Source organism: Leuciscus leuciscus (assembly GCF_965113295.1).
Source record: "Leuciscus leuciscus genome assembly, chromosome: 2".
Taxonomy (NCBI): Eukaryota; Metazoa; Chordata; class Actinopteri; order Cypriniformes; family Leuciscidae; genus Leuciscus; species Leuciscus leuciscus.
This window is the reverse complement of record NC_138726.1, coordinates 65,490,046-65,514,607: the sequence shown is the minus strand read 5'-3', so window position 1 is coordinate 65,514,607 and position 24,562 is coordinate 65,490,046. Positions and strand designations below refer to the sequence as shown.

The 24,562-nt window shown below is 44.8% G+C and overlaps 3 protein-coding genes across 4 annotated transcripts in view; 2 read left to right on the top strand and 1 right to left on the bottom strand.

Moving 5' to 3' along the window:
- LOC309492657 (butyrophilin subfamily 1 member A1-like) overlaps window positions 1–6,254 on the top strand; it is a 45,577-nt gene extending 39,323 nt beyond the window's left edge. The window contains exons 4-6 of the mRNA XM_082161666.1: window positions 5,430–5,723; window positions 6,040–6,132; window positions 6,209–6,254. Coding sequence (XP_082017792.1) covers window positions 5,430–5,723; window positions 6,040–6,132; window positions 6,209–6,240 — 419 coding nt within the window. The 3' untranslated portion in view covers window positions 6,241–6,254. The remainder of the gene's footprint in view (window positions 1–5,429; window positions 5,724–6,039; window positions 6,133–6,208) is intronic.
- The window catches only part of LOC309492652 (butyrophilin subfamily 1 member A1-like), a 255,379-nt gene that overhangs the window by 152,645 nt on the left and 78,172 nt on the right, over window positions 1–24,562 (top strand). The window contains exons 6-9 of the mRNA XM_082161659.1: window positions 6,234–6,254; window positions 6,401–6,439; window positions 6,638–6,679; window positions 7,209–7,247. Of these exons, the coding sequence (XP_082017785.1) occupies window positions 6,234–6,254; window positions 6,401–6,439; window positions 6,638–6,679; window positions 7,209–7,247 (141 nt within the window). The remainder of the gene's footprint in view (window positions 1–6,233; window positions 6,255–6,400; window positions 6,440–6,637; window positions 6,680–7,208; window positions 7,248–24,562) is intronic.
- LOC309492648 (uncharacterized protein) lies at window positions 14,900–17,209 on the bottom strand. 2 transcript variants are annotated; one of them, XM_082161644.1, is made up of 2 exons: window positions 15,378–17,209; window positions 14,900–14,947 (listed from the first exon to the last, which is right to left on the bottom strand). In XM_082161644.1, coding segments are annotated over exons 1-2 (1,737 nt in total). In that variant the 5' UTR covers window positions 17,113–17,209; the 3' UTR covers window positions 14,900–14,945. The 2 variants fall into 2 exon arrangements, with proteins under 2 accessions (XP_082017770.1, XP_082017771.1); XM_082161645.1 differs by lacking the exon at window positions 14,900–14,947 and having other exon boundaries at window positions 15,115–15,633; window positions 15,670–17,209.

Below are 24,562 nucleotides of genomic sequence, written 5' to 3'. Positions count from 1 at the left end.
TGGAAGCATGTCAATTTTTTTATTTTTTTATTTTTTCACAAATTTTGCTTGCAAATTGTATAATATCCAAGGAAAACATGTCTAGTAATTGTGCAGTTAATTCTCATACTGTATTTTCAGTTTTGGAATATGTATCCTCTCCCCAAATTTGTCAATAATAAAACACAATAAAAATTATTTAAAGAAAAGGCTTATATTTACCTTTTAAAATTTGTTTACATCTACCTTGTAAATATATTTTTTTATTAAAAAGGTTACAATTACAACAACAATTGAAGTGTAATCTTTCTTTGTAAAAAATAAAGTATACATTTTATCGTACATATTTCAAAGTTAAGGATTCATTACTTCGAATATAGCCTACATTGACAAAACATACTATATTTAACATATTAGCAAAAATTATTTGAGGTGGCAGATATTTTACAGTAAAAATGTGTAATCTATCCAAAACTAATCAACGTAATGTTGTCTTTCATTTGTCTGTAACATAGGTCTTTCGTTTTTATTATAAGGAATATAAATGTTAATTTGCAGTTTAATACGTTGCTTATACAAATACATTTTATTTAAATATATTTCAGTCGATTTTTACTCAGTATAGCAAAATAGTTTGCTAAAAGCAGATCATTCATTCACACACAGAAACGCAATTCAAATTTAAACCGTCTTTTTGCGAGTTGTGGTAAACAGCGCATCTCTGCCGTTCATTCATTCACACAGAAACGCGATTTACTTGAGAATGAAAAAAAACGTACTACAGTATTCCATCCGTTGCTCCTCGAAATACCAGCCCTTCTGAGGTACATTTTCCATTATTATTATTCCTCACAGCGCTGCGAGACAGTGTAAACAAGTACACTGATCTGCATAAACTTGATGTGTTTTCTCGAGCTGATATGTGGACGTTCACAGTTTGTATGGGATCGTCTCAGTCATTTACGTTTGAATAGCGCACGCTCTCCGTGGGCGGGGCAGATTAAAACGTAATGAGCTGAGATGAGAACGACTGACATCTCTCTCTTTTCATAAAGATAACATAAACAGAGAATATTTTTTTATATATATAAATTACTTCATTTAAAAGAAGAGAATTCAAGCTTCATGCCTGTGTGTCTGTATGCCTGTTTGACTGAGTATTTGCTGAGTTATTGTTCATTTTCGGACGCGTTTCAGAATGGACTTCACTGACAGAGAGAAGGCAGAACTCGCTTCATGTTTATTTTTCTTTATTTGGCGAAAAGCACAACACTTTGTTTTTATTGTGAGTATACACAAAAATAATACACATTTAACAGAATCGATTGATGTATGAAACGTGTTTGTAATATCAAAGTCAACAGAGCAAAATGAATCTCTTTTGAACTGATTAAAAAAAAAGCGAGCTGGTATCGCCGGCGATACAGCCGACCCCAGGGGGTTAAAACAAGTTTTAAATCATTAAGATTCTGTTGAAGCGTGTTCAAATCAAGTTGCAATTGGGAGAGGGCCTGGTCTACGGTGGGTGCTGAGCAATACAGTACAGTGTCATCTGCATAAAAATTACATTTTCCTTTAGACATTTTACAATCAATGTTATTTATACAGAGGATGAAAAGCAGTGGCCCCAAGACTGACCCCTGAGGCACGCCTTTTGTTGTTCTAAGATAGCGAGAGGTGTTGCCCTCCGCCTGCACACATTGAGTTCTGTCTGTCAGGTAATTAACAAACCAGCAGACAGTTTGTTCAGAAAGTCCAGCCCTACACAGTCTGTGCTTAAGCACTGTGTGGTCCACTGTTTCAAAAACCTTAGAAAGGTCAATAAAAAGGGCACAATGCTGCTTGTTGTCTATGGATTCAATAAAGTAATTTAAAACCTTAAGAGCTGCCGATGTTGTACTATGCCCTTTTCTAAAACCAGATTGGAAGTCAGATAAAAAAAATTTACTGTTAAAAAAATCCTTTAATTGATCACTGAAAATGGACTCTAGAACCTTCACCAGGACAGACAATTTAGAGATATTTCTGTAGTTATTTAAGATAGAAGGGTCACCACCTTTTAACAGGGGAACCACAAAAGCTGATTTCCAGATGGAAGGAATGACATTTGTGTTCAAGCACAGATTAAAAATATTAGTTAAAGGCACGGCAATAAAATTTGCTGCTAGCTTCAAAAAGTAAGGATCCAGTTTATCAGGGCCTGCAGATTTTGTCGTGTCCAAATGCTTGAGGGCTTTATTTACGTCTGAAATTGTAATATGACTGAAACTAAAAGACTGACTAGAGGGATCTGAACCAACAGTCTCCACTGTAGAGGAACACTCATGTTGAGTATTGAGTGACTCAAATAAAAATCCTGAGGCTATGAATTGTTCTTTGAAACAATCAAGTATTTTGGTCTTATCAGAAAGTTTTTGAGAGTCTATCACAATGCTTGAAGATTGCTACACCCCCACCTCTATTAGGGCGGTCAGTCCTAAAAACATTATAACCACTTATATTGATTTCTTTATCTGAGACTGATTTACTTAACCAGGTTTCAGACAAGACAATTACATCAGTATCTGTAGAGTGAGCCCAGATACGCAACATGTCCATTTCAGGAACAAGATTGCGTACATTCAAATGAGAGAAATCAAGCCCAGACCTTTCTTTAAAATCTGCTGGGGTGTTAAAGCCTATAGGGGTGTGTGGGCCTGGGTTTGGCTGCACATTTCCTGACATCAACAGTCAAGTCACCTTCATTTATATAGCACTTTTAACAATGTAGATTGTTCCAAAGCGGCTTTACATTGATAATAGGAAATTACAGTAGCAGAGATTGTTTTGGCTTTATAGCAGCTCTAGAATAAAGTTATTGTCCAGCTAAAGTTAGTTTTGATTGATGCACTTCCATCGCAACGATAATTAGTTATTAACTAACACGACACCGTTTTAACAGAAAACTTTTAAGTTCTTTCTGTGCAAACTTCAAAAACGCGAACCAGTGAGAACATATGGATTTGCATCATAAATCAACCATCAAGTATGACAAACACCGACTCTACATTATAGTTATATTGTACGAAAGCTCACAAAATGATCAGTTGGTAATTATCCCATGAACAAACAAATATCAACCACTCAGTCACGCACAGACAGAAAGACATGCTGCTATCTTGGAAAATGACAGTATGTTCTCAACTACTCCTGCTGACAGGCCGGCTTCTAGGTACTGTGCCCACTCAGGGGCCAGACCCACAGTTTGCACAGCTCTGGCCGAGGGTTGAATACTGAGCTCTCTGCCTGCGAAAGCAGATTCCTCCTGATAGGGATCTCCCATTGAAGTCCCTCCAGGAGCGATACTACGTCTGAGAACTGGCCGGCCAACAATGGGGCTACTAGAAGTAGACTGACCCTGTCGCGACCCCACACTTTTCTTTGTGTTGAGCCTCAACCCCAAGCTCTGAATGTGGGAAAGGACTACATCTCGTTGCCGAAAATGCCAGTCGTCGATATAATTCTGCACCCGGATGCCCTGAAGCCTCTGCGAGGCTAGAGCTGCATCCATGCACTTGGTGAATGTGTGAGGGGAGAGATCTAGGCCAAATGGAAGATATTGGAACTCTTCGCACCCGAAAGCGAACCTCAGGAACCTCCTGTGAGATGAAAGGTGACAAACCAATCCTCGGATTTGATCTGACTCACGATGATGGGAATTGTAAGCATCTTGAACCTGAATCTCCTTATAGACCGATTCAAGTGCCTTAGATCTAAAATTGGACACAACCCTCCATCCTTCTAGGGAACTATGAAGTTGCTGCTGTAGAACCTGGAATCCCTGTCTGGTGGAGGAACACGCTCTATTGCCTCCTTTACTAGCAGGGAGTTTACTTCCTGTTCCAATACCCGACACTGCTCTGTGTCAACTGCAGTCCACACCATCCAGCTGAATTTCAGTGGGCGGAAATGTAACCCTTTTCTATTGTACACAGGACCCAAGGAGTAATATTTACTAGGTTTTGCCATGCTTTGAAATATTCTACTAAGGGAACCAGAGGCTGATTTCGGGTATCATAGATGAAGCATTCCCCTAAAGCGGCTCTTCAGCAGGGTTTGGTCGAAAACGATTCTCGTAGTGCGGACGTGAGCGCTGCCTGGCCGCAAGCCTGTGGGGCAGACAGAGCAGCGTGTGTTCGCTGGAAACCGATGTGTCCCGAAGCACTTGACAGTGGGATGCAGACATTGATTTCCTATGGGCTTCGCGAAAGGAGATGACCTCAATCACTCCACCGCGGAAGGGACAGCCCGAAGAGGCCCTATGGCAGCTAGGACCTCTTTCCCCAAGCCTTCTTAGCCTGCAGAACGGTCCTCAGATCAACCTGCTTCTGAGAAGGCTTCGGCTTCGCCTATGCCCCCAAGCCCCTAGATGCGACGCTCTCCTTTTTTGCCTGCCTATATGAGGAGCTGGTCGATGACTGCGGCTGCCCACTGGGGGCAGACTTCTTCGGTTTCGGGCGGCGAGGAAGATATTGCTTAAAGGCTGCAGACTGTTTTTTCGCCTCCTAAAACCTGTTGACGACCGTATTGATATTGTCGCCGAACAGGCCAGAAGGCTAAATTGGGGCATCAAGGAGGGAAGCCCTGTCTTTGCCATGTGGACAGATGAGATGAATGAGGTTTGTTCCTTGATTTACTCAAAGAATGGCAAACCCCGGCGGCAAGGTTGTTCCCTCTGCTGCAGGAAGCGCTCGTACAACTTGCTTCTCGCTTGCGTTTCCTGCCTTTCACCTGGCCAGCTGATGTTTAATCTGTCCACAGCACGAGAAATCAGCTCCTTATATGCGGGGACATGAAGTGGCAAGTCATCTTCAAAATCCCAACCTTCGATAATGACCACATCCACTTCTTCAGAAGCAAATAGCTCAAGCATCGGGTTCTCCACTGCTTGGGAGTGCAGCACACTCAGGCAGATCTCGAGGGAGCCTGTGCAGATTGTGAAAGGTTGCCGATCTGAGTGCTGCACTCCCGTCTGGCCATTTTCAGTGACGATGGTCAGGCTTGCGTTCCCCGTGGTTCGGGTTCGGGCGCGGCGTCTCAGATCATGGGGTTCCCAGATGGAGCTGACAGAGGCACTCTGCTGAGGCACTTTCTCAGGCTTCCTTTGCCAGCTATGATGTTCTCCCTCCCCGTGCGGAATCCTTTCACAATATGCACAGGCTCTCTCCAGAGCTGCCTGAGCGTGCTGCACTCCCAAGCAGTGTATACACATCAGTGCGATTTCCCTCGAAAGGGAACTGGACATTTTAAAGTTACCATAACCAACACAGAATGTTTGGAAAAAGCTCTAAGAACAAACATTTGTTTGCTGGGAAGCAGCCTCCATTAATCCAATAGAGATTGCATTTACCCAAAGAAATTAAAAATATACTTGCACAGTGTTTGTAGAACATCTGTCTCTTCTCTTCCAGCTTTAGGATCCGCTCCTGTCCTGTTTCCACAGCCTCTGGATGATGGACGTATGAACATCAGCTGTAAGTCCAGCGGCTGGTATCCAGAGCCGAACGTCACCTGGATGTCAGATGAGCGAACGGTTCTCCGTCCTGGAGGACTGTCTCGCAGTCGTGGAGCAGATGAGATGTTCTCTGTCCACAGCTGGATGGCCATCTCTCACTCGGACGCTCAACTGGTCTCATGCTCAATATCTCTCAAGACTGGAGAGTTTAGAGAAGGAAGATTGAACATACAAGCCATCATCTCTTCAGGTCAGGAAACATCTTAGAACAAACATATTTGTAGATATCCGAACAAAGGCTGTGTTCACAGACAATGCGGTTGTGAGTTCTGAAAAGTTTCGGGTGTGAGTTTGGTTAGTCAAATTAAATTTGACATTTTTCAACCATCCAATTAAAAATAAAATCCCATCCTACATTTAGTTCTCAATCCTGTTTCAGAAGAAAAATGGATTATGAACGACATTTTTATGTTTACAAAGTAAATAAATAAAAAAATCTACTTAATCATTGTAATGGATTTATATATTTTGAAGATATTAAGATTGATCTGGTTTGTCTTCCTCAGATCCATGGAAGGCTCTTTTCTTCAGCCTTCTCATCTGTGCTCTTCTGGGTTTGACTGGGCTGATCCTGTACAAATACAGACATAAACTTACAGGTACAATCTGGTTAAAAGATTACAATTATTTCATCTTTAAACGTTTTTTATGCGGGTATTTTATGCTTATGTGTAGATTTTTTTTTTAATCTTTCTTTCAGGGAATAAAACAGTTAAAGAAGGTAATTAAACCATATATTTCATTTTAAGATCAAAAACACACGTGAATCCACTTAACAGCAGAATTTATTGTGGTTTACAATTTCTGGAGGATTCGTGGAAACAATTAATAATTAAATCTTCAAAATGAAATGTTCTCTCATTTTAGTTTGTGACGATGAAACTATGGAGCGTCTGACAAAAGAAGGTACCTGAAGAAATATCCAATATCAGCAATAATATCTGACGCTATTCACTAAACTTCAAACAAATGCTCATGTGTATTTTGTAGCAGAAATCTTATACCAGAACACATTTCCAGCTAATAGTAATAACTGTATATGTCCACAATTACAGCTGTAGTTTTCTTTTTCTAAAACCTTAAATTATTTGTTTTTTAATTTAGTTGTGGGAGACAAAATTACAGAAGAACTGAAGAAAGATACAGGTATTTTATGATTATATCTCAGTTATATATGTATAAGGTAAAATGAAGTGGTTACACACAGAAGCCACAGTGCATTCAGAGAAACACCAAATCACGAGGCAGATGTGATGGAAATCATTCAGTTTATGACTGTAGAATTCATAACCTCAGCAAACACTGATACAGCACTTTTCATTTCTTATTGATAGTTAAGAAGGGATTCAAGTGTGCAGACAGTTTTATTTATTTATTGATAGTTAAGAACATCATAATTTCAAACCAATCTGATCTGAATGTCTTGAAAGACTGACACAACTAAAGTAATTCCTGGATGAACGGATGAACACGAAGAGCAGTGTGGTGTTTTTATGAGGCTAGAATGACCTTTGACCCTGAGCCTAAGAAGCGTAACTGACCGCAATACAAGTTAATATCTTAAAGAGATTCTAGCTGAAAGAGTTAAAAGAGTTATTGAGGTTTATAGTGTCTGGAGTATTTGTGGAAGCTGAATGATAATTAATCCCTCCAATCAAATTTTCTCTCATTTTAGTTTGTGACGATGAATCTACGGAGAAACTGCCAAAAGAAGGTACTTGAAGTTGTTGTTCTTTGATATATATTTTACAAGAACTGAAACCACTGAAGTGACGCACTAATCATTAAATAAACATTAACATTCATGTTTTAGCAGAAGAAAACATTAATATTACAGGTTTATAACAGAGTTTAGGACTGAACTATTCACACACACACACACACACACACACACACACACACACACACACACACACACACACACACACACACACACACACACACACACACACACACACACACTCTCTCTCTCTCTCACACACACTCACACATACACAAGTATTGTGTTTAAAAAATTGATTTCCAAGTGTAGAAGTGTTGTATCCCAGATTGTCTTTTGACTTTTGGACTCCGCTGTATATTTTACAAAGTGTTGCAGAAACATAGTGTGAACATAATCAAATATACAACTTCATTATGGGGAATAAACCATTCATAAAAGTTGATAAAATCTAATCATTTCTGTTATATATTGATGATACAGATACAGGAGTAGATTTCTTTCTCTAAAGTCTCAATTTTTTTTTATTTTTAGTTGTGGGAGACACAATTATAGAAGAACTGAGGAAACATGCAGGTATGACATCATCTCAGTTATATATATTTCATCATCTTTAGTCATATAATAATATGCATAATATGCACATATTTGTAAATATCATCTCACTTAAATTGAAGTGTATTAATAATTGTTGCATTATTTTCTTCACAGTTCAGATCACTATTGACCGTGAGCGTTCACATCCAGATCTGATGATCACTAATGACTGTAAAACAGTGAGAGATGCTCCAGGATATATTCACACTAGAGAAGGATTTCCAAATGAATTATGTGCATTTGGAGCTCAAAGATTTACATCTGGACGTCACTATTGGGAGGTTGATTTGGCACGAGAAGATAAACCTCCTAAAAACTACTGGTTAATTGGTGTGGCGAAACATGGACATTTTCGCTCAAAGAACAGATCTGCTATAACTCCATCAAACGGTTACTGGTTCTTGTGTTCAGACGGTCCTAATGGTGTTTTCACCAACTCTGATCTTAATAGTAATCCTCTGATTACTCTCTCACTGACGCCGAGACCTGAACAACTGGGAGTTCTGTTAGATTATGATCACGGTCGGCTGTTATTTTACAATGTCAAAGAGAGGAAACATCTGCTGACCATGAGCTCCAGATTCACTGGATCAGTCGTTCCGCTGTTTAATCCAGGAGTAGGAGATCATTGTCCGCTTATAATTCGATAATTCGATAATCGTAGTTATCAGTCAAATAAATTTTTACTTTGTTTATATCGTTTTTCTTTTTAACCCAACAAACATACTGATAAACACAAGGCACATGCATTTTTACTTCTTGCGTACTCAATCTATGGCAAATTTTTGTGAAAGGAAGACAAGCATGTGAAGTTTATCTGGTTTCAAACTGAAGCGAAACACTGTCTGAAGGTTTCCTGAAGAACTGAAAGCTCTTAAACCTATTGCCAATAAAGTCATGCAGATAGCAGAAACAAAAAAAAATCAAGTGCAAATACAAATTCAAAAATAAGATGAGTAAAGAAAACGGGGTTCTTAATAATCACCCTTTATTAAATATATGAACACAGAAACCCCCTGTTAACAGGTTAATGTCACGTTTCCCATTCCATGACTATTAAAATAATAGCAATTTACTCTCTGTAAAATGGCGTAATCCACAGGGTGATGGACAGGAGATGAGTAAAAAGTTTGATGGCTACACATTCTGCAGCGCCGCGTCGCATCTAGGACAACTCGAGGTATCGCACACTGGACGCACACTTTCTCAGTTTTTGGCCAGCAATATTGTTATGTTTAAGGACATTATGAAATAAAGTTAATGTCTGTACTATGTTATGATTGTACAGTACAATTAAATACAATAGTTGTCGAGTCTGTGATCTGAACACTTTACCTCAGAGCGTCCGTTACCTGAATGAATTGAGAATATCTCCTGAAAATCCGATAACATCAGCAATTTTCATTCAAGCTGCTGATTTCTGTAAATGAATGTAAAATTAAATGTATATTGCAGCACAGGGTGAAGTCATTTACGATGATTTGAGAGAAATATAATGTAAATTTAATATAAAAGTATGTAAATGGCGCTCTGTGGCGCGGCAGGATTTTGAACAAGGCCCTGAGCCGTTGCTGGGTCGTCGTCTTCTTATTTGATAGGTGTTCACGGGTGCAATACAGCCACCTGAGAGGTCAACCAGGTACTGGCGCTGGAGTATTTACGTGTCATGTTATCATAAGAGACCTATTCATTTTAAACATTGTGGTTATCGCCAATACCGGTATATTGTCACACTCTAAATTAAAACGATGTCGATATTTCATGCTTTGAATATCACGATTATCGTCAACACCGGTATATTGCGACACCCCTAGTTCAGTCTTTAAGGTACGACAACTTTAGATGAAGCAATATTATTACAATAATCCCATAACATCATCAGATCAAGTGCTGCACATTTGCTGCTCACAGCAACACTATTACAGCTCGAGACACTCTTGATCTGACTGATTCAGGGATCTCGTCTCGCTCTGATACTGGCTGAACTGCAGAACAGAAAACTGAACATGAACAACCAGTATCAGCCATAGAAAACAACAAAAAATCACACCAATAGAAGAGAAACAGTCCAGATGTAAGCTGGGATTGCAAACTCAACTTCTTTTCCACATTCATCTAGTGTCTGAAAATAGAGAAGAGTTCTTCTCTCTGTTACTAACACACAACCAGAAACACATGAACTTACAATAACTATACGTTTTACTTTCCTGCATGTAATTTCCCTAACCTGTGTATTAATCTGTGATCCTACTCTAAACTTGTGTATTATGAATATTGTTGGCTCTTACAACAAACTGTTTGTTCCTCATTTGTAAGTCACTGATAAAAGCGTCTGATAATGAATAAATGTAAATCTTCAGCCTTACAGGAGGAATAAAAGTCTGCATGACTTTAAGATCAAGGCTCACAAAACATGACGCTCAAAAATATTTGTACTTTTTTACTGTATATTGATGGAGAAACATGATGTCTAAAATGTTTGATAAAAATGTCTAAAGGTGCCTTGACCAAATACTTTTGATATTTAACAGATGATCGTTGTACTTTGGGCTCTTACTTTTCTCTTATAAAACACTGTAACTAATATTGAAATGCACATTGATTGATGTTTGTGTTCATTTAATAAAAAACAATGATCTGAAATGTAAAGTCTGATACAGATGGCTGAGGGCGAAAGAAAACGAAAGACACAACTGCATCAATATAAAAAATAATAATTTCTTGTAGTTGTAAACATTCTCAGAATCAAAATACAACTGTCACAGTCACTTATTCTCAGTTGGATGGAGAGACAGTTTTTTTGTTCCAGAGTGGCAGAGACCTGGAGCGATACGTGGAAGAGTTCCTCGACAGCTTCCATCTTGCCACCTGCGACGTCTGTCTAATGGAGGGATTTCAGTGTGGTCTGGACGAAGATCTCCGTTTCGTCATGCCCTGCTGGACGCCAGAAGCTAACATCAACTTCACACTGTGGCCGAATGGATCAGCGTTCACAGTGGGCGAAGCGTAGGATAACAGCAGTCTCTTCCAGCCACAACTCACAGATGTTGTGCAGCCAGACCCAGAGCCCTGCCCACCACCAACTCACTGAACCGAGGAGATTTCATCTGAGCCCCCGCAGACGGAGAGATTCAGCCTGCCGCGATGTGTGAGCCAGAGTCCGTTAAAGAGAGGACAGCGCCGACCATCGTCCCGGAGCCAGAGCCTCAGACTGAGTCTGACCAGGGATGTGAGCCAGCGACATCTGTGGCTGAGGGACTTCTGGTGGAATTGGACACTGAGGACTGGCTGATAAACTGGGACACTGAGGTACTGCCTCCCACCCTGAATCATTTGTCTGTTCTTCATCATCGCTGTTTAAAGATGGCACTGAGACCGTTTCATTGACCTGTTGGGAATTGGAATTACCGTTATTGATCCTGTCCAGCTTCCCTCTCTCACCCTCACCTCAGAGCTCAGCCAGTCCTCCAGCCCCACCTCAGCTTTGGCTCCTGCCACCCTCGGCTCCACCAGAGATCCTCGACCCTGAGGCCGCACCGGCTCCCCCTTGGTCAATCGTCAAGTCACGTCACCTTTATTTATATAGCGGTTTTTACAATACAGATTGTTTCAAAAGCAGCTTTACAGAGATAACAGGAAAATAATGCAACAAAGTTTGTTTTCCAGAAGAAAATACCATCCCAGTCCAGCTTAAGCAAGTTAAGTAATGTTTCATTTTTGTTGTAAAAGTTATTAATTTAGTTCATTTATATTTACAGCCGCTCTGGAGAAAACCGGGATGTCATTCCGCGCTGGCAACGCCTCTGTCCTCCGTCCCACCGGCTCCGCCTCTGTCAGGGACGGACTGGGGCTAAAAAACAGCCCTGGACTTTCTCCCAAATAGGCCCATCATCCCATTCGCCTCTAGACGTGTGCAACAGACACTAGCCAGGATGTCCTGATACTATGCCACACTACTGTAGCCTATCAGACAAGCTATTCACAGCCAGTAACATCTCAAAACTAATGATGATTATTGGGGTTGTGTTTATTAATGAAGCCTCAGCCTTCAAATAAAAACAAAAAATGTACAATGCCATAAAATACAAATAATGAAATGTCACTGGCTACAGAAACCCCAAATTACACAAACTTGTAATTATAAAACATAGTTACTATACCAGGGGTCTCCAACCTTTTTGTGTGCGAGGGCTACCTCAAGGGATAAAATAATCTAGAAGGAATTTTTATTTGTTATACTCCAATATTTATTATAGGCCTACATAACATGGTGACACTTTTTTACTTTTCACCATCATATGGGAAATAATAAAATATCTTGATATTCTGGTTCAGACTTACAAGCGTTTAAAAAAAAAAACAATTCCTGAAAAATTATGAAAATATTTATAGATTTTTTTGTTGATTTTCTATAAACCTATTGTATGTGTTATCAAAAACAGTAGCCCAAACATTTAGTATAAATATAAATGAAAAATAAAATAAAAATAAACTGCCATAACTTCTAAACAAAACCTACTGCATTAGGCATTAATTCATAAGTTTTGGTGTGAAATGTCTTCTAGCTGGTTTGTTCTCGGAACAATGTTTTGCCTGTTTTTTTTGTTGTTTTTTTTTGTTTTTTTTCGTCAATATGTTGAGAATATCAGCGCTGTTTCATCTGGCTTTTTACAAGCTTAAATCACAAAGTCATTTGTGGGTTTATAATAGAGATAGAGAATTCTGCGCTGAATTGAAATGCTTTTCAGTGGATCGCGCAGCTCTGTGTAATAGCCTAATGTTCGCGTGATCGAGATCAGCCCGCACAGCTGCTTTGTCCGCGATCGCTGTTTTCTGGGCCGAGCTGATAATGCTGTGCGCTGCTCAGATCAAACAAGTTTTGTTCCGCTTTTTGAGCGTTTGCCATTTGATGTTTCTCATACGCAACGCAAATTACAGCGTATAATCAAAGAGAGTTGGGTAATTTTGTAGAGGCAAAAGTTCAAATTGAAACGTTTAGTTGAAAAGGTCGCAAAATTATACCATTTATTCGAAGTCTGGAACCCCGACGGCAAGTTGGGGCTATTTATAGAATGTGTTTAGTGGGCAACTCACAGGCACCACGTAGGAGACCAGCTGCTATTCAAATATAATGTCAGCAAATTTAAAAGTGCAGCCTTATAAAACGAACTTTCTGTCAGTGGCTATAGGCCGACTCTTCTTCCTCAGTTGTTGTTTTTTACACGTAGCATATAAGTGATCATATTAGTGCCCCTGCTGTTGGCTGTATTGCTTTATTATACCTTTTTTTTTTTTTTTTTTTTTTTGTGCCGACGGCCCTCGGTTGAACGGCCGTTCTGGACTTTTCCAGAACGCACAGATTGTCAGTCCGTCCCTGGCCTCTGTCCTCCCTCCCACCGGCTTCACCTCAGTACTCCTTCCCACCGGCTTCACCTCAGTACTCCTTCCCACCGGCTCCGCATCAGTCCTCCATCTCACTGGCTCCACCTCAGTACTCCTTCCCTCCGGCTTCACCTCTGTCCTCCGTCTCTCCGGCTTCGCCTCTATCCTCCGTCCCACCGGCTCCACCTCTGTCCTCCGTCCCACCGGCTTCCCCTCTGTCCTCCGTCCTACCGGCTTCCCCTCTGTCCTCCGACCCACCGGCTCCGTCTCTATCCTCCGTCCCTCCGGCTACGCCTCTATCCTCCGTCCCACCGGCTCCACCTCTGTCCTCCATCCCACCAGCTCCACCTCTGTCCTCCGTCCCACCGGCTTCCCCTTTGTCATCCGTCCCTCCGGCTCCGCCTCTATCCTCCGTCCCACCGGCTTCCCCTCTGTCCAACCCCACAACGGCTCCACCTCTATCCTCCGTCCAACCGGCTTCCCTTCTGTCCTCCGTCCCACCGGCTCCACCTCAGTACTCCTTCCCTCCGGCTTCACCTCTATCCTCCGTCCCACCGGCTTCCCCTCTGTCCTCCATCCCACCAGCTCCACCTCTATCCTCCATCCCACCGGCTTCCCCTCTGTCCAACCCCCCAACGGCTCCGCCTCTATCCTCCATCCAACCGGCTTCCCCTCTGTCCTCCGTCCCACCGGCTCCACCTCAGTACTCCTTTCCTCCGGCTTCGCCTCTATCCTCCGTCCCACCGGCTTCCCCTCTTTCCAACCCCCCTCCGGCTTCGCCTCTATCCTCCATCCCACCGGCTTCCCCTCTATCCTCCGTCCCACCGGCTTCCCCTCTGTCATCCGTCCCTCCGGCTCCGGCCAAAACTCCCCCCTCCATCGTCTCTGCCGTGGGCTGTCGTCCTAACTGCGCTCTGGGTCTGTACCATCTGGCCACTCCTTCCATCATTGCCCTCATGGATTCTCCCACCATCAGTTCCTCCATGGAGTATCTGCCTGTCTGGCTGCCTGTTAGTACCAGCCCTTCTCCTACTCTTCAATCTCCTCCAAAACCACCTCCCTCATCTCCTGTACGTTTTTGTTATGGCGCGCCCTTCTGGGGAGGGGGCTAATGTCACAGACACTCATTCGTCAGCTGCGTCTGAAGACTTAGGCAATGACTTGTTGCCTCGCTGCCCTATCAGGCAATGACTTTGCAGACAGCGTCTGTGCACCAAGGCACCTCACGAAACTGATTTCGGACAGACTTCTGAGGCAGCCTAATGGTTTAATGATCTACAGCAAAATAGAGCGAGCTTCGTTGAAAACGTACTCGGTTACTAACGTAACCTCGGTTCTCTCTAGAAGAGGGAACGAGTACTGCGTAAGATATCTTACGCTAGGGGAAAATCCTTTTTCCGCGAGTTATTGAAGCCAAAAATTATCCTTAATTTTGTAATAATGCAAAATGCGTTGCGGCAGCATGCAGACATAGGCGAGGCAGCTCGCGCGCCTATTGGCTGCTCTGCGGCAACTGCAGCAGCCTATCGAGCGAGGCCTGGCGTGACGCCAGACCCAATCAGGGCACTTCGCGCCCGCTGCGTCACGTCCCGCCGAAATGGGCGTGGTCTAGGCCTATAAATACCGCTCGCAGGCAGCTATTATCTGGTTTTTCATAATCGAAGCAACCAGAGCGTGTGCATGCACGGCAAGATACGCAGTACTCGTTCCCTCTTCTAGAGAGAACCGAGGTTACGTTAGTAACGGAGTACGTTCTCTTACGAGAGGTCTCTCGTACTGCGTAAGATATCTTACGCTAGGGGACCCAATGCAAAACGCCGTGCATGCTGAGATCTGACACCAAAGACCCAAGGGCGAAAGCCCGGGGGAAAATATAGTGCACAATCACTCAGGGAACTCACAGGGAGTCCGGGAAGAGGGAGGGGCGAAGCCGCACTCTTCCACATATGGCAGCGTCGCTTAGACGCGAATTTCATCATACAGACAGGGCGGGGTACGGCCTGAACTGATGGGGAAATGTGGGTCTTACACAGTTTGCCCAGGCACATCTCGTGCTGCTACTTTTCACTGTCGAACATTGAGCTGTGCTCAGTAGACGCAGCATTCTGAGCTGATAGCATCAGGTCAGATAATACTGGTAAACTTAGACCGACAGCAGCCTGGCCTGCAGGGCGGGAACCTCTAGGTTATAGAACCTTATAAATGTAGACGGGGAGGCCCAGCCTGCCGCCATACAAATATCTTGCAAGGCAATCCCACTTGACCAGGCCCACGAAGAGGCCATGCCTCTCGTGGAGTGCGCTCTGACACCCAACGGGCACTGCATGCCCTTGGAGGCGTATGCCAGCGCTATAGCATCAACTATCCATCTGGATAGGCTCTGTTTCGACGCGGCTAGTCCCTTAGAACGTCCGCTAAACGAAACAAAGAGCTGCACCGTCTGTCTGAAAACAGACGAGCGAGACACATAAGCTCGTAATGCCCTGACTGGGCAAAGGAGGCTCGCGTCTCTTTCCTCATCAGGGACCGGTAGGGCTGAGAGGGAGATAACCTGCGCCCTAAACGGTGTGTTGAGGGATTTTGGAACATAACCGTGCTTAGGTTTGAGTATAACTTTTGAGTCATTAGGCCCAAACTCCATGCACGCCGCGCTCACAGAGAGCGCGTGTAGGTCCCCTATGCGCTTCACTGAAGCGAGAGCCAGCAGAAACACAGTCTTGAAAGACAGGTGTTTCAAATCAATTGACTGTAAAGGCTCAAATGGCGCACCTTTCATGGCTTCCAGAACCGTAGAAAGGTCCCATACGGGGACTGAGGGAGGTCTGGGAGGATTCAGTCTCTTAGCCCCTCTAAGGAAGCGGATGACTAAATCGTTCCTTCTTATTGACTGACCAAGCGTTGTTCCTGAGAACGCTGCTATAGCCGCCACATAAACTTTGAGCGTGGAGGGGGCCCTGCCCTTATCCAGCAGCTCTTGTAGGAAGGAAAGCACCTCCGTCACACCACAGTCTGTGGGTGACACACCACGGGCTGTGCACCAGCCCGAAAACACTGACCATTTCGAGGAGTAGAGCCGTCTCGTAGACGGAGCTCTAGCCTGCGTGATCGTGTTTAATACTCCTTTAGGGAGTCCAACATGTACCCGTTGATGGCCCAGACATGAAGGGACCATAATTCCGGGTGAGGATGCCAGATCGAGCCGTGGGCCTGTGAGAGGAGGTCTCTCCTCACTGGTACTGGCCACGGGGCAGCGACTGGGAACTGCATCACGACTGGGAACCAAGGTTGGTTTTCCCAGAACGGTGCCACCAGCAATACTGAGCATCCGTCTTCCCTGATCCGCTCTATCACCTGAGGCAGGAGAGAGACGGGGGGAAAAGCATAGAGCGGGCGGCGGGGCCACACATGGGCCAGCGCGTCCCTGCTCTTGGAGAAAAATTCCGGACAGTGAGCGTTTTCTTGAGACGCGAACAGGTCTACTTCCGCTCTGCCGAATTTCTTCCACAGCAGTTGGACTGTCTGTGGGTGTAGAGACCATTCGCCTGCCGGAACATTGTTCCTGGACAGTCTGTCTGGTCCTATATTCAGGAGCCCCGGCACGTGCGCTGCTCTGAGCGAGCGCAGGTTGCACTGAGCCCATACCAGGAGGCGCTCTGCCAGCCTGTACAGGTTCCTGGACCTGAGGCCGCCCTGGCGATTTATGTAGGACACCACAGACATGTTGTCCGAACGGACCAGGACGTGGCGTCCTTTTATTTGGGGACAAAAACGCGTCAGCGCGTTGTCTACTGCCAGCATTTCGAGGCAGTTTATGTGCAGGAGCCTCTCCCGTTCCGACCACTGGCCGAAGAACGGTCTGCCCTCGAGCAGCGCTCCCCATCCCGAGGTGGACGCGTCCGTGGACACCACTTTCACCCTCGAGGAAGTCCCCAGGCTTACACCTGATTGGTACCAGTCGTTCGCTCTCCAAGGTTTCAGAGCTGTGACGCACTTCTGATTGACCCTGAGGCGAAGCAAACCGGATGCCCACGCTCTGCCTTAGATAGATCAATAAAAAGAGCTGCACAGTGTTGTTTTGTGTCTAAAGCATCAATAAAATCATTTACTACTTTTAAAGCTGCTGTAGTTGTGCTGTGTTTTTTACGAAAACCTGATTGATATTTTGACAAAATATTGTTAGTAGATAAAAACTCTTTCAATTGTTCATTTACCATAGTTTCCATAACCTTGGCCAGGACGGACAGTTTCGAGATGGGTCTATAATTATCTAAATCTGACGGGTCACCCCCTTTTAGCAAAGGAAGAACAAATGCAGATTTCCATATAAGTGGAATTTCATTTGTGTCTAAAGATAGATTAAAAAGATAGGTCAAAGGTGGAGCAATAAAATCGGATGCTAACTGTAGAAAAAAAGGCTCCAGTTTATCAGGACCAGCTGATTTTCTAATGTCTAAAAGTGTGAGGGCTTTATGCACTTCTGAAACTAAAAATGGATTAAAATTAAAAGAATTAATGAGTCTACTTTGACCATATGTATAGCTTGTTGAACGATTCTGGTATGTAGAGTTGACTGAATCAAATAAGGAACCCGAGGCAATAAAGTGCTCATTAAAACAACCAAGCATTTCAGCCTTATCAGATAATTTACGGGAGTCCTTAAGAACACATGGTGGCAACTCAATGGAAGTTTTGTTTCCAACCAAGGATTTAATTGTTTTCCAAAATTTTAACGGGTTATTTAAATTATTTGAAGTTTCCATTAAAAAATAGTCTGCTTTGGCCTTTCTTATAGCCACTGTGCACAAATTGCGTAGCCTCCTAAAGAGTAGCCAATCAGAATCCAGGTTTGTTTTCCTGGCTTTTGCCCAGGCCTTATTACGTTCGTGAAGTGAGCTGGCTAAATCTACAGTAAACCATGCATTGTTACGGCCTTTTACTCTATACTTTCTGAGGGGAGCATGCTTATCAACAATTTCCTTGAAACCATCGTAAAAAAAATTCCAGGCATTTTCGACATCAGAAATGAGATACATTTTATCCCAATCAAAATAAAACAAGTCATGAAAGAACCCTTGCTCTGTAAAATGTTTCATGTCACGCTTAACAATGATGCTTGGCTTGGTTTTGGGAATTTTTGTATTTCTGACTGTGGCAACAACGCAGTGGTCACTAACGTCATTTGCGAAAACAGAAGCTACTGAGTATTTGTAAGGAACATTGGTTAGGATAAGATCAATTAAAGATGATTTATCCGGACATTTCAGATTAGGTCTAGTTGGACTATCAACAAGCTGAAAGAGATTTAGTGAGTTACAGTACGCTTTAAAATCATCAGATACTGGATGTAACCAGTTCCAGTTTAGATCTCCAATAACTACTATTTCTTTCGGATTCAGTCCTGATAAAAGCTGCATTAAAGAAGGCAGAGCATCCTTTACAGCTGAGGGAGTCCTATAGCAACTAACTACCGTAATATGGAGAGTCCTAGAGACCTCAAGATCAAGAGCTAAAAATTCAAATTGCTTACTCACTGATTTAGAGAGAAGCACATTTACACGAAACTTACGTTTGATATATACTGCAACACCCCCACCCCTTCTGGGACGGTCGGTCCTATATACATTATATCCATCAATACAGATATCTTCATTCAGGACAGACTTGCTTAGCCAGGTTTCTGATAAAACGATTACATCAGCATCAGTTGAACATGCCCAAATGCGAATCATATCCATCTTTGCAATCAGACTACGAACATTCAAATGAATAAAACCAAGACCAGCTCTAGATTTAAAATCAGCAGGGGTATTAAAACTTATAACAGAGTCAGGGCCTGGGTTGGGTTGCACATTTCCTGATATCAATAGCAACAGAACAATTAAACACCTCAGTTTGCGTGATTGATTTGTGGATTCATTCTTAGATCTTATATTTAGTACAAAGCTACGAAGGCAGCTTTCAGAAACAGTGAAATTATCTTGTAAGGTCATAATACTGATTAAACGGGCCAATTTAACAGTCTCAGAAGATAAGACTATACAGTGGCATTTAATGTCCGAGTCCGACGCACAAACAGATGCGCTCGTGCCCCAGCGTAATGTAACAGTATTTAAAAGACCTGCACTGGAGTAGTTAATCCTGTGCAGGCTTCCACACGTTCCGCTCAAGGAAAGTAAGCACAGCACAAAAAAGTGCAGCGCCATTAGACATTCCATTCCTAGCCGATTTCTAGTAATCCAGTCCAGCTTTTCGACCTCCTCCTGTGACAGATGACGTTGCGTCACGTCACATGTAAACAGGAAATCAATCCCAATGAAGCAATGCTGTGAAAAAAAAGTGGATTAAAATCAGGACCAGCCGGGTCATACAGAGTATGGATAAAATTTCAAGCACACGTCACGAAGGCAAGAAAAAGCACTTCCCTTTCTCATAAGAAGTTCAGACTCATAAGACTCAAACAGCTTTTCGGCGATTTGGATCCGTTGAGCAGGCTCCGCACTGACAGTACGTCCCAGATCATCCAATGCGGTGAGAAAGTAAGTTTCACTTCAGTTAAATCCCAGATGGACGTGTGACGAACTGAATCCTTCATAGACTCATTTAGTTATGAGTAAGTGATGAATACAGAAAGCGGCTAGTGCAGATTAATCCCAGCACAATGTTTGTAAACCAGCTACAACGTTCGCCTGGCCGAGAAAATGATCGATTTTACAGATCAGAGACAGTAACCTAGCTTACTCAAAACAGGTCCAGTATCTCCGAGACAGCACCATTAAAAGACAGAAACATTAAACCACAAGGACAGAAATGTAGACGTGTGAAGACATGCTGCCATCTTGGTTGATGTGATGCATGAGTACTCGCATGAGCTCCGTCTCAATGGACGCTCTCTTGCCTGACGATGTGCGGGCAGGGGGCGCGGGATCCTCAGAGCCCGCCCAATCCTCACTCCCTGACGCCAGGATAGAGCAGGAATCATCCTCTCCCAGCAGGGCTTCCTCATCAGCGATGTCGGCAAGCGGGCGAACCGGCGAGCTTTGGCGGCTGGGGGAAGGTTCCGGGACCCGCTGGGCACGGCGCTTTTTACGGCGCGACACCGCGGCGGGCGGGGGAGCAGTCTCAGCGAAGAAGGCCAGGCGAGTCCTCAGAGTCGCCATAGTCATCAGCTCGCAGTGAGGGCAGCCGCCGTCAGCGAGCGCGAGAACTGCATGTTCCTCACCCAGGCAGGAAACGCAAACCACGTGGCGGTCCCCGTCGCGGAGTGTGGCTCTGCACGAGCCGCAGGAAGGCATCTTGAAAAAGACAGCGGCGACACACACACACAAACAGAGTACAGTGTAATGGAAAGGATATGAGCGCCGGAAAGCGCAGCAGGAAGGCAGGAAGGCGGCGCGGCCAGCGACTTCAGTGACTCGTCCCGCTGAAGGTGCTCTCTCTCAGACGGCGCGGCTTCTTCTCCAGCTCCAGCGATGCGTGTGCTTCGCTTGAAGGATGAAAAATCAGATAATAGCTGCCTGCGAGCGGTATTTATAGGCCTAGACCACGCCCATTTCGGCGGGACGTGACGCAGCGGGCGCGAAGTGCCCTGATTGGGTCTGGCGTCACGCCAGGCCTCGCTCGATAGGCTGCTGCAGTTGCCGCAGAGCAGCCAATAGGCGCGCAAGCTGCCTCGCCTATGTCTGCATGCTGCCGCAACGCGTTTTGCATTATTACAAAATTAAGGATAATTTTTGGCTTCAATATCTCGCGGAAAAAGGATTTTCCCCTAGCGTAAGATATCTTACGCAGTACGAGAGACCTCTCGTAAGAGAACTAGGTGATTTAATGACTACAATAGTGATTTCTCGCTAGAAATTACTTTATATATAGAAAATGTTTATCAAAACTGTACATTTACACACAAACTGACCCCCAGCTGCAACTTTCAGACGCCATCTTTATGTTTCTAGCTCAAGTGTTACAGAATGGAAAGCATGGGATATCAAAGGATAGATCTATGCTGCCTTCAAAAATTGATCAGATTAAGGAATCTCAGGAGACAGGAAGTGAACTCGGCATTATAAAGCAAACGCAAACGAGATGATAATCAAACACAGTTAAAACACAGAAACTGTCTGGTTCTGTCTGGTTCACAAACTATGTTTCACAACCAAACACCTGCGAGAAATGATAAGGAAATAACGCAAGATCACGCGTGCGTTCCCTTTCGTAAAGGGAACTCCCGCTGCATCGATACTCGATACTTTGGGGAACGAATACCCACGCCGCCACACTGAGAGACCCTGCCCTGGTGTGAAGCAATCTGGCACACTCAAGACATGAGAACTTGTGAACCTGGTGTAGAGGACAGATCCAGACTGTAATGTTTGATGAAGGTGTGTGGGGAGGCCCAGCCAGCGGCATCACAGACCTCTTGAAGAGAAACCCCTGCTAGCAAGGCTCTAAAGGATGCCACTCCTCTGGTTGAGTGAGCTTTTATCAGGAGAGGTGAAGGCAGATTGCGCACCTCGTAAGCTGAAGAAATAGCCTCTACTATCCACTTGCTAATAGTCTGCTTGGAGACCGGGGAGCCCTTCTTGGATAACCCAAAACACACAAACAGCTGGTCCGACTTCCTCCAGCCCGAGGTCCTATGTACATAGGCCTCAAGAGCTCGGACCGGGCATAACAAGTGTAACTTAGCTTGATCAGCCGACACATGCGGTGGAGGATGAAAGGCCGGAAGGATTATAGACCGTGCCACATTTGTGGGCACCTTAGGCACGTAGCCAGGTCTAGGGTGGAGAATGGCTCTCACTCTGCCAGGAGAGAACTCGAGGCAAGAGGGAGCCACAGATAGCGCCTGCAGGTCGCCAACTCGTTTCAGGGAAGTAATAGCGAGCAGGAAGGCTACCTTAAAGGATAAAAATTTCTCAGACACCTTATCCAGGGGTTCGAAGGGTGCCAGGGATAAACCTTCGAGGACCACTGCCAGGTCCCACGTGGGGACCCTAGGCTGGATAGCAGGCCTCATCCTCCTGGCTCCACGAAGGAAACGAATTATGAGTGGGTGTGTCCCCAGCGTGCTCACCCCTAAAGGCGTGTGGAAGGCTGATATAGCCGCCACATAGACCTTAAGCGTGGACGGGGAGAGCCCGTCAGAGAAACGATTCTGGAGGAACTCCAGTACTGAAGCCACTGGGCAGTTAACTGGGTCCAACTGATGTTCTCTGCACCATAAAATAAAAATTTTCCATTTAAATGCATAAAGTTTCCTCGTGGAGGGGGCTCTAGAGTTTACAATGGTCTCAACAACCTCGGTTGAGAGACCAGAATTTATGAATTGGTCCCCCTCAGGGGCCAATCCAGTAGCTTCCTGGGCTACCGCCAAGGGTGAAATATCATGACCTTGGGCTGAAGAGGGAGGACCATCCTGATCCGGATTCACCGCGGAAGGCCTGCCAGAAGGGCCCAGATGTTTGGAAGCCATATTTGGGCCTGTCAGTACAGGGCCACTAAGAGTAACTGCTGAACCCTCTTGTACTCTAGAACCCCCGGGGGCAGAACAATCGGGGAAAGTATACACAGACATGGCCTCAACCATGTCTGTATCATGATATCCAAACCCAGCAGAGCTGGAAGAGCATGGGAGAGGTGGCGCAGAAGGTGGCCGTCCACATAAAGGGGAAACAGGAGCACCTCTGACAAACCGACCTCCATCCCGGCTAAAGCCAACTTGGGGTGGAGTTCGAAATCCCCGGGCTGCAGCCCCTGCCTCGACAGGATGACTGCCCCCTCTTTGATCAGAGAGACCATCGACATAGTGTCTGTCAAAAATAGAACCTAATGGTCTCTCTGAAGTTTCCTCAGACCCTGTGTTTCCAACACAGGTACTAGGAGCAGGAACCATAACTTCCTCCCCATGATCAGAAAACGAGGGCATGTGCGCGTAACTCTGGTCATGCGGAGTGGGTTCCCTCTCGGGGAAAACCCATTGGTCCTGAGCCACTACTACAGGGCCCCCATGTACAGCAGGCCAAAGAATAGTATGTTGAACACTGCTGCCAGCGAGCCCACTCTTTAATAAGGTCACGTAGTGGTGGCCTGGCCTAGCTTGATATTCATGACTATGGTAAGGAAGATGAGTGTCTGAGCTGGAGACAATTGTGCCTGCATCATGACTATAACCTACACCGCCCCCAGGAATCGGTTTCTCTGAAGAGGCACTGGTGATTTTTCCTAGACTCTGAGCCATATTCCCTAGCACCTCACGAGACTCGAAACAACATCTCGGTGTTGAACTGTCTGCTCTAGTAGTCAATGGACAGGAATGAGGATGCCCTGAAGACTCCATGGAGCTAGGACAGTGACCATGCATTCCAAGGAGGTGCGGGGATACAATACTAGGCCGAATGGAAGAATCCGGAACTGATGTGCTTTTCCCCCAAAAGCAGATCTCGGAAACTTCCCGTGATGGGGTTAGAAGGGAATGAGGAGTTAAGGGCCTTGTGGATCTATCACGACAGACCAGTCCTCGGAGCTGGTCTGACTGACAGTCGGAATCTTGAATCTGAACCCCCTCGGAGGTTGATCCATTACCCTGAGATCCGAAACAAGGCCTTACTCCCCTTCCCTCACAGGAACTATGAAGTACCGGCTGTAGAACCCGGGCTCCCGAACCCGAGGAAGAGCTCACCTTGAGGTTTCCTTTGTTAAGAGAGACTTGACTTCCTGTTCCAAGAACCAACCCTGCTCGGGGCTGGCAGACATGTGAACCACCCTTAGTAGATAATATTTTTATATTAGCTCCGCTGTAAGCAGGACCCTCCAGGCTATATTTTGAAGACCCCTCGGGGTGTCTAAATATGCTATTATGGGGACCAGTCCCTCGAGACTGGCCTTGGCTAAAAATGTTCAAATGGTTTCGGTGACCTGAAGCAGCTAACTGGCAGGAACTAACCGAAATATGCTCTCTACAGACCTCCTGAGAGGCGGCGAACTCGACAGGGCCGCAACGTTTCCGGGCAGATACTGCGATTTGTGTTCGCTGGAAGCCGATGTGTCCCGAAGCGCCATCGGCGGCGGGAAGTAAACATCGATTTCCTAAGGGCTGTATAAGGGGGCGAGACTCCTGTACTCGCTCTCCTGGGGGAACGGCCATAAGGGTCTGCGTGTTACGACAAGACCTCTTAGTTGAAGCCATCTTAGCCCGAGAGACAGTCCTCAGACCTGTCCTCGATATAGAGGGCTTCATACGAGAATGTCTCTTCTGGCCCCAAGCCTTATACGGGGGGGCACGAGAGGAAACCTTCTCAAAATATGTTGAACTGGCGGCTGTCCCCTGAGGCTGC